The sequence below is a fragment of the Tupaia chinensis genome, unplaced genomic scaffold (assembly GCF_000334495.1).
Source record: "Tupaia chinensis unplaced genomic scaffold, TupChi_1.0 Scaffold000294_3, whole genome shotgun sequence".
In the NCBI taxonomy this organism is placed as follows: domain Eukaryota; kingdom Metazoa; phylum Chordata; class Mammalia; order Scandentia; family Tupaiidae; genus Tupaia; species Tupaia belangeri.
In genome coordinates, this window is record NW_006159781.1 from 185,374 (window position 1) to 195,605 (window position 10,232).

General features: G+C 48.5%; 1 protein-coding gene across 1 annotated transcript in view; it reads left to right on the forward strand.

The window, feature by feature from the left end:
• Positions 1 to 2,504: 2,504 nt before the first annotated feature.
• The window catches only part of ARFGAP3 (ARF GTPase activating protein 3), a gene marked incomplete at its 5' end in the record, with an annotated part of 51,733 nt that continues 44,005 nt past the window's right edge, over positions 2,505 to 10,232 (forward strand). Inside the window, 2 exon segments of the mRNA XM_014588678.1 lie at positions 2,505 to 2,623; positions 9,342 to 9,414. Of these exon segments, the coding sequence (XP_014444164.1) occupies positions 2,505 to 2,623; positions 9,342 to 9,414 (192 nt within the window).

The window sequence follows — 10,232 nt, forward strand, 5'->3', positions numbered from 1 at the left end:
TGTGTGTGTGTGAGAGAGAGAGAGAATGAGAAAGCAAACAGCCATGTCCAAGACAACCTCGGTCAGCCATGTGGGAGTCCATTGCCCTTAACCACCATGCCACATGCTGGCCCCAAATGATGATAAATATTCATTGCCATGACAACCACTATGTATTTTAAAGCGTTCTTTGTTTTGTTTTGCTATAGGGCCTGTGCACTCAGTGGAATGAGACAGAGAGAGAGACACACACAAACACACACACACACACATACACCCCTTCCTCACCGGGGAGTCCTCAACATGCAGTCCTCTCCCCTCCGTTCTCCTCTTGGGATTTTGGGCACACACGCACCAGGTGTGATTTTCAAGCCACCGAGTCCAAGACTTGAACCACACAGTTAGCCTTGTGGGATTCATCCTCCTTAACCTCCCTGCCACCTGCTGGCCCCTATTTTAAAGTACTTTTATCAGGTGAAGAATATTTAACTTCAGAGGTAGTATGGGGGAGGGCTAGCAATAGTTTTTGAGCTGGAAGTTGTTTTTTTTTTTTTTTTTGAGAGGTTTTTGCTATAGGGCGTGTGCGCTCGCCAGACAGAGACAGAGAGACAGAAAGCGAGAAATCACCCCCCGGGGGGGATGGCCACGCCGCAATCCCTTCTCCTCTGTTCTCCTCTCGGGATCTTGGGCACGCATGCACACGCGCCTGGTGTGAGTTTTAAGCCACCGGGTCCAGGACGCGAACCGCGGTCGACTACATGGAAGTCCAGCGACATAGCCATGCTAACTGCTGGTCCCGAGCTGGAAATAAGTTTTGTAAGTAGATTACTTCATTACCAAATACTGAGTACTTACAATGGATAAGGCCTATTTTGCAGAGTCTGTGTAGAGAGAAAGAATATCCAAATGTATTCACACTTACTGAGCCTGTGCGGGCTCTGGACTAGTAGAGAAGGTGGCAGGGCAAGGTCCCCAGTCTGTAGGAGCCCTCATGTCCTCAGGAGGCAGGGGACACATTCCTCCGTGCTGAGCTGTGCCTGAGTCATCTGAGTGGCCTGGACAGAGCCGGGGCAGAGGTTGCGACGGGCACAGCAGCTCATAGAGGAGCGTATCTCTGTGTGTCAAATCACCCCCAAACTAAAGTCTCAAAAGCAGAGCCAGCTCCATGGTGCGTCCACATGGTGGCCACGGTTTGAATCTCTGGCCTGGTCAACCTGAAACACACCCGGTCCATGAGTGTATACCCGAGACCCGACGGGATGCCCAGACCCTGTGGAGGAGTCCTGAGGGTCAGCAGTGGGGGAGGGCGTCTTAGTGGCTGGTTGGGCTTGGGTTGTCCCGTGAGGCTGCAGCCACCTCAGAGCTTACTGCTGTGATGGTTGCGGGCCTCCACCCCTCGCTGGCTGAGGGTCTCGCCAACTTGAGTCTCTCCAGGGCTACCCAGCTGTTCTCTAGGCATGGCAGCTGGCATCTCCTAGAGCCCATGATCCAAAGGAGAGAGAGGAAGCCATGGTGTCTTTTATAACCTAATCTTCAGTGACATGCCCTCCCTTCTGCTTGTTCTGATGCGCACACCGACCACCTTGGTAAAGTGAGGGTGGAGATTAAGTGAGAGTGTGAATAGCAGGAAGTGGGGACCCTGGGGCCATCTTGGATCCTGGCTGCCTCGCCCTCCTTCTCCTCTGACTGGGGAGAGAGGGAATACACAACTATGCCAGAGCCTGTGACCTGGTGTGCACTGCTCGCTGCCCAGAGCAGAGGGTGGGAGAGAGGCCGGGCAGGTGACAGCCCTGGCCTGTGACCTGGTGTGCACTGCTCGCTGCTCAGAGCAGAGAAGTGGGGAGAGAGGCCGGGCAGGTGACACCCCTGGCTAGCCTTCGCTTGTGTGACTGGTAACATCCTGCCGATGCTTCCAAGATAATGATGTCTGAGGTGGCGTGCAACCTGCAGTGTCCCCGCCACACACAGTGCATGGTGTGACAGTATGTACGTAACAGTATATGATGAAAACGTTAATATTTATGTTACTATAACTCATATAGTAATAGAATACAATTAATTCAGACATGTAATGAAAGAAGTTGAATTTTGAGGGTTTTTAAAAACCTAGGTGGTGGGACCAGTAGATGGTGTAGAGGTTATGTCACTAGACTCCCACAAGGCCGACCTTGGTTTGAGTCCTGGACCCAGTGGCTTGAAAATCACATCGGTGTGTGTGCATGCATGCCTAGGATCCTGGGAGGAGAATGGAGAAGGGATTGTGGTGTACCTGTGCCCCCTGGGGGAGATTTCTCACTTTCCCTCCCACCTCTCTGTCTCGCCCCCCAAGTGCATATTCCCTAAGGCAAAAACTAGTTAAAAAACAAACTAAAACAAAACAGAAACCTCGATGAGCTATTTACTAACAGCTGAAGTTTAGATTGTAAAAATTAAGCCACTCTCAAGCCCAGTGTCGCTATCTTATAGGATGACTCACTCGGCTAGTATAAATTAATTAATAACTGGCTTTCACGTTTTTCTTTCAGGTGTGCTTTGATTGTGGTGCCAAGAATCCCAGCTGGGCAAGCATCACCTATGGAGTGTTCCTCTGCATCGATTGCTCAGGGTCGCACCGGTCCCTGGGTGTCCATTTGAGTTTTATTCGGTGAGCGACTTCCCTCGCGGGGCCGGGGTGACCACGTTGTTACATGGGTGTCCTTCCCCTCTTTTTTTTACGTTTTGCCATCAAGTCAAATGACAGGCTAATTGTGATTTTTACGGAGATTTAAATCTTACATCACTTAAGTATACTGGAAGATGAGTTGTCTGTTTTCGGTTCCTACCCTGTAGAGCTCTCTGTCCGACATGAGGCCGAGATGCTGACAGCCAGGCTGAGGGTTCTGCCCACAGCGCTTCTCCCTTTGTTACTCCAGCAGGGTGAAGTACACAGCCTTTCCAAAGTCAATTGTAAATGCTTGGTGGGCTGCATATTTATAGCTGTACGCTCTATAGGTAGTTACTCAGGAGAGAGTTATTTTATGTGTTTTTACTAGTTTCAGAGGATTTCTCAATTTCTTCTTTTCTTTTTCCTTAGACTTTGGTCCCAGAACATTGAATACACTTGAATTCCATCCTTGTCTTTTTTCTAAGTGTTGAGAGATGAATTTCCAGGGCAAGTTTATTTACTTACATCTTCCAATTTTTTCTTATTGTAGTAAAAATACACCTAACATACTATTTATTCTTATAACCATTTTAAGTATATAGGTCAGTGCTATTAAGTACATTTATAATGCTATGTCACCAATACGGTCACCCAGCTCCTTAACTTTTCAACTGAGAAAACTGAAACCATTGAACACCAACTCCCCACCTCCTTCTCCCCACAAGTCCCTGACATCTAGCATTGTACTTTCTGTCACAATGAGTTAGACTATTCTTTTATTTATTTTTAATATTTTTGGAGAGGCTTTTGCTATAGGGCGCCTGTGCTCTCCAGAAAGACAGAGACAGAGAGACAGAAAGCGAGAAATCACCCCCCAGGGGGCATGGCACTGCTGCAATCCCTTCTCCTCCATTCTCCTCTCAGGATCTTGGGCACGCACGCACACGTGCCCGGCGTGAATTTAAGCCTCCGGGTCTGGGACTCGAACCGTAGTCAACTACATAGGAGTCCAGCAACATAGCCATCATGCCAACTGCTGTTTCTAAGTTAGACTATTCTAAGTATCTCATCTAATAGAATTATGCAGTATTTGATTTGTATTTCCCTAATGGTTAGTGACATTGAATGTCATTTCACATGCTTATTGTATATCTTTGAAGAGATATCTATTCAGAGTCTTTGCCCGTTTTTAAATTAGGGTGTTTGAATTTTTTTGTAGTTATGTTTCGGAGGTCTGTATATATTCTAGGTATTAACCCTTTATCAGATATATGATTTGTAAACATTTCCTCCCAGTCCATGGGTTGCCTTTACATTTCATTGATATTGTCGTTGATGAACAAGATTTTAAAATTTTCTTGAAATCTAATTTATCTATTTTTTCTTTTGTTTTCTGTGTCTTTGGTGTCAGACCTAAAAAATCATTGCCAAATCCAATGTCATGACGTTTTTGCTGTATTTATTCTTTTTTTTTTTTTTGAGATGTATTCATTCTTTTAATAGTTTTTCCCCCCTTTAATTTTTGCCACAGGGCATGTGCAGTGGACAGAGAGAGACAGAGAGAGAGAGTGGGAAGGAGAGAGAGAGAGGAAAAGTCTGAAACACCCTTCCCCCCAGGGAATGGTCACACCATAATCTCTTCTCCTCCATTTCTTTCTCCTTTCGAGAACTTTGGACATATGCACACAAACCCAATGTGTCTCTCAAGCCTCCAGGTCTGGACTTGAACTACACAGCTGGCTATCTGGGCTCCTCAGTCTGCTGTGCTGCCCGACCGCACCATAGAGCCGAGCCTCAGCGTGTTTTTAATGTACTTGTATCACCCAGATTGATCTTTACCACTGCCCACGCAGTTACAGACTGGACTCTGGAGTACATAACTGGTTCTCTTTCTCTCTCCTGTGCTTTCCCTCCCCTTCCCTCTGCCAGGTCCCTCCCATATACTCCAGCTCTCCTGCTTCCTCACCACTAACCATGTGCCAGTTTAAGCCTTCTAGGAAGGCAGGCAGTTTTCTGCCCTATTCCTACTCGAGGGAACTGACCTAGAGCCAGAGGAGGAGGGGCATCGGGTCGTCTCGGGCTGTTGCAGGTTTGTTTACAGGGAAGATACATGTAACGATGCTTGTGAGTGAGTGGAAACAGTACTTAGAATCACTGTATCACCAGGCGGCTGCAGCCCAGGCCAGGGCAAGAAACAGGCAGGGATGAGGAGGCGCCCGGTACAGGGTTTTATTGTTTGCCTTCTTTTCTCTTTGGTCCGCTTTTGCCATGAGGCATGTGCACTTGCCAGAGAGAGATGAAGACAGAGGGAAAATGAGGAATAACCCCAGAGGGTGGGAGGGGAATGGCCAAACTGCAGTCTCTTTTCCATTTCCTCCTGGGATTTTGGGCACAAACGCATACACATCGGGTGTGATTTTCCAGCCACCCTGTCCAGAACCCAAACCGCAGTTGGCCATGTGAGATTACAGGACTTCGACCACCACGCCACCTGCTATTTCTTTGTTTTTAAGAGCTAGGGGACTTCAGGGCCAGCAGGGGGTGTGGTGGTTAAGGCACTGGATTCCCACATGGCCGACTGCAGTTTGAGCCCGGATCTGGTGGCTCGCTTTCTCACTTTCCCTTTCTCTCTTTCTGTCTCTCTCTTGTAAGCATGTGTGCCCTGTAGCAAATTAAAATAATAATGATAAATAAACTTTTTAATAGAAGACCTAGAGGGCTTCACTTTAAACACTTTTTATAAACACAGGGAACAGTGGATGGCATAATGGCTACATTGCGGGACTCCTGTGTAGCTGACCGCAGTTCAAGTCCTGGACCTGGTGGCGTAAAACTCATGCCAGATGCATGTGTGTGCGTGCCCAAGATCCCAAGATCCCAAGAGGAGAATGGAGGAGAAGGGATTGCAGCGTGGTTATCGCCCCAGGGGGTGGGGATGGTTTCTTGCTTTCTGTCTATCTCTGCCTGTCCCGGCAAGTGCACACTCCCTATAGCAAAAATCCCTCAAAAACAAACAAACAAACAAAAAAACGACGAACGCTAGCTCATTGGGAAAATATCCAAGCAGTCCTAAAGTGTGAAAAGCAGACGTCCCTCCTCTAGAGTCCCTCTCCCTCTCTTGCTCCTCTCCTTCTGCCACACACACACGCGCACTCACACGTGTGTACATACACGGTCCCATTTCTCAGGCATGATCACTGTTAACGCTGTGGCATGAGATGTCTTTATTTCATTGGAATTTTTAAAAAATGTATGACTTTGGTGGCAGCAGACGGTGTGGTGGTTCAGGCACTGGACTCTCACATGGCCGACCATGGTCCCTGGACCTGGCAGCTTGCTTTCTCACTTTCCCTCTCTCCCTGTCTCTGTCTGGTGAGCACATGTGCCCAGTAGCAAGTTAAAAAAAAATGATGATGATGATGAACAAAATTAAATAAATAATTATGTTAAATAAATGTATATACATAATTTCAAGGCCCAGATGGTGGCATGGTAGTTGGGGTACTGGATCCTACATGGCCTACTCCACAGTTTGAATCCCAGACCCAGCAGATTGAAAAACACACCAGGCATGTGTATGTGTGTGTATACCCGAAATGCTGAGAGAAGAATGAAGGAAAAGGGATTGCAATGTGGCCATACCCTGGGAGGTGATCTCTTATGTTCTTGGTCTCTCTCCAGCAAGAACATGCACCTATGGCAAAAATCTGAAAACAAAAACAAAACAAACCCTTTCAAGTCAACAGTTGTTTTTTTCAGTTTAGTTTTTTAGTTTTTTTTTTTCTAGAAGGCATGTGCTCTTGCTTGAGTGAAGCAGAGACTTAGAGAGGGAAAGTGAGAAATCACTCCCCGGGAGCGATGGCCATGCTGCCATCCCCTCCTTTCTGTTCTCCTCTTGGAATTTTGGGCATTCCACCTTAACTTTATTTCATGAGCTGATTCAAGGTAAATGGGATCCCACATTAATCTTGGGATAGGCCAAGGTCAGGCTTAAATGCAACTTAAGTAAGAAGATCACCCGGAAGGTTCTGGTAAGAGATGGAAACCAAGTGCCCCGGCCTCTGCTGGGAAATTAGGTGAAGTGTAAAAGCAGAGGTGACCTTGGAGATGTGCGGAGGTTGCGATCGTGGACGTGAGGCTGGAAGGAGGAGGTCAGCACCTAGACTTCCAGGGATGGCCCTCGGCCAACTTGCAGCCAGGGTGTTCTCTGCGAGGGAAGGTGAGAAAAGGGCGCGAGGTCGGCCACGTGGGAGTCTTACCTGCCAGGCTGCAGCCGTTACCTCGGTGCCTGGTACCTCATCCTGAGGCTCTGAAGTGACACCTGCCGGCCTGGGCAGAGCGAGAGCTGAGTAGGAGCTGAGCAGGAGGGAGAGGAGCCCTGCAGCTAGGCTGGAGCCACAGCCCCTGCCAGCTCTGGGTGTGCTCCTCCTCCCCACGTCCTAGGCTCCTTCTGACAATGGGGCGAGGACACTGATCGCCCGGGTAGGGCGTTGGGGACCATGGACTGCATCGTGGAAAGCCGGCCCACAGAGAGCCCCCGCAGATGTGCCCCAAGGCCAGGGTTTTCTTAGTGCCCCTCATGAAGTCAGACTGGAGGCAGCCCCTGCTCTGACCCCCGTGAAGCTGTCAAGCGGGTTCTAGTGCAGCTCCCAGGAGCTGGCCCAGGGCTTGGCGGGGTGGCAGTCCCATTGTGGTAGGTTTGCTCAGTTTTCAGGTGTGATTACATGACAACTTGTCCGTTTATTGTGACTTCCTGTGTCTGAACACTCTTTAAATCCTCTGCTTGGGGCCAGCAGATGGCGTGGTTAAAGGCGCTGGATTCCTACATGGCCAACCATGGTTTGAGTCCTGGACCTGGCAGCTTTCTTTCTCTTTCTCTCTCTCTCTGTCCCTCTCTAGCCAAATTAAAATAAATAAATGAATAAATAAATAAAGTTAAATAAAATAATTCTTTAAAAAAATCCTCTACTTATAGGAAACTAGGGACTTTGACGACGATTAGCGACGCTAATTCATGCAGTTTTTAAGGAGGTTGTATTTTGACTCGAAGGATTGTAGAGATGGCAGGAAACTTGTTTTCCCATTTACCTAACGGGTTAGCAGGAGCTCTTTTATTAAAGTGACACTAATTCTCCAGCCCATTTTCCCTGCTTTGCTTCTCTCTCAGCCATCACACACCTTCTGTGTGCTCATCTAAATTGAAAGTAAGTGACCTGAGGGTGTCATCTCGTGTGGGAATGAGCCTGCTGACGCTCAGCTTTCTTCCTCAGGTTAGGTTGTCTGTTCAGGGTTGATCATCATCAAAACCTTTTGTTTTGGAATTGTAGTATTATGATTGAATTCCTGTCAGCTCAGTCCAAGAATAATTCAATTTCATTTTTTTAGAGAATTATTTATTTACTTTTACTAATTATTATTATTTTGAAAATTTGACCAGAGAGAGAGAGAGACACGGAAAGTGAGGAAACAGGCTGCCAGGTCCGGGACTCATACTGTGGTCAGCCACGTGGGAGTCCAGCGCCCCAACCACACCACCTTCCGACCACGAGAATGATTAATTTTTAGGATCTTCATTTCTTTTCTTTTTTTAGGCCCTTCATTTCTAAGACATATATATGGAAATGGTTTCTTTTGTTGGTATAGATTTATTTAAAGTTTGTTTATTTCTTCCATTGGGGGGGGAATGCCGGCAGGACACCGACCGTGGCCCACCCCTGGTCTCAGCTGGCCAGGGTCACAGGCTCATGCAGATGTGTCTGCTGTGCTTGGGACCCGGGACCTTTCCCACGTGGGTCCAGTCACGTTACTGCGTCACACCCGGGACTGACTTTTTTCCCTTTCTTGATTTATGATAGGGCACACGCACACACAGGTGAGAGTAAGAATGAGTGAGACAGAGAGACAGAGAGGGGCGTGCCCTCCACGGGTCTGGTCCTACTGCCATCCTCTTCCAGTCCTCCAGCTCACTGGATCCTGGCCATGCTGACCGGGCCAGGGATTTGAACCCCGGGGGCCGTGTGGAATCCAGCTTCTCTTGAATGATATTATCCCTGCACCAGAGAGCTGGCCCAGGCTTTATTGACTTGTTTGTTTGTTTGATAAAGGACGTGTGCACCCCAGAAGGAGAGAGAGAAGGAAAGTGAGAAATCATCCCCCAGGGGAGGGCCATGCCATGACCCCTTCTTCTGCAGTCTCCTCTGGGGGTTTGGGACCTGCACACATGCACACACCCGCGTGTTTTTCAAGCTGTCTGAAACTTGCAGTTGGCCCCATGGGATCCAGTCACCTCAACCATCATGCCACCTGCTGGCCCCCAGGCTTTATTTTTCAGAGGTAGTTTAGGAGTAAATGTGGAAATGCAAATTAGCAAGCCTAAGTGCTTACAGCCTCAATTTTAGAACATGCTTTCTTCCTACAGCCTGGTACTAGAACAGTGAGAGGAAAATAGGAGGCGTCCCCTGCCCTTTGGAGCTTACTGTTTAGGGGGACAGGCGAGAAATGACAGCGTGGGACAGTGCGAGCTCAACCACGAGCGGGGCCAGGCTGCTCCTACCGGCTGCCCACTCCCAAGTCCGCACGTCCGGGACATGGGTGTCCATCCCTGTTCACGTCAGCCCTCTTTAGGCCCTGAAGCGCAAGGAACCCTCGCTCTCAAAGTTTGGTGAGTCGATTCTGAGGACGGGAAGTGTTAATGCTCAGGAATGTTTTTTCCCTTTAGGTCCACGGAGCTGGATTCCAACTGGTCGTGGTTCCAGCTGCGGTGCATGCAGGTTGGAGGAAACGCTAGCGCAGTGAGTCCCTTCCTCGGAGCGCGCCGTCCTCCTCCTTCCCGTTCTGACACTTGTGTGCTCACTCGAGTGTTCACTGCGTGTTTGGGAGTCCCTGTGGAGGAAAGGAGAGAGCCCACTAGGCTCCGGAGTGAGACAGACTGATGGATTACTTACTGTTCAAAAACATATTAAACACCTGCTAAGCCCAAGGCATGTCAGGAAGGCAGACAAGGTCCCTGTGTAGACAGAGGCAGCCAGATTAATTAAAGGAGTAAATCAACACGACCGTTTTGGGCAGTGGACTGGCCCTGTAGGATAATGGAGCCAGATCCCACATGCCTGACTTGGTTCACATCCCAGCCCCTGTGGCTTGAAAATGTACCAGGTATGTGTGTGTGCATGCCCAAGATCCTGATGGGAAGGCAGAATGGAGGAAAAAGGGTTACAGCGTGACCATGCCCCATTGAAGGGTGCTTTTTCTCTCTCTCTCTCATGAGCAAACCTGCCTTGTGACAATTTAAAAAAGAAAATAACAGGACCAGCAGGTGGCATGGTGGTTGAGGCGCTGAGCTCCCATGTGGCTGGCTACAGTTGGAGTCCCAGACTTGGAGGCTTTCTCTCTCTCTCTCTCTCTCTCTCTCTCTCTCTGGTGAGCATATATGCCCTGAGGCAAATTAAAAATAGTATTAATGATAATTTTTTTTTTTTGGAGAGATTTTCACTGTAGGGCACGTGCACTCGCCAGACAGACAGAGAGAGACATAGAGACAGAAAGCGAGAAATCACCCCCCAGGGGGGATGGTCACGCCGCCATCCCTTCTCCTCCATTCTCCTCTCAG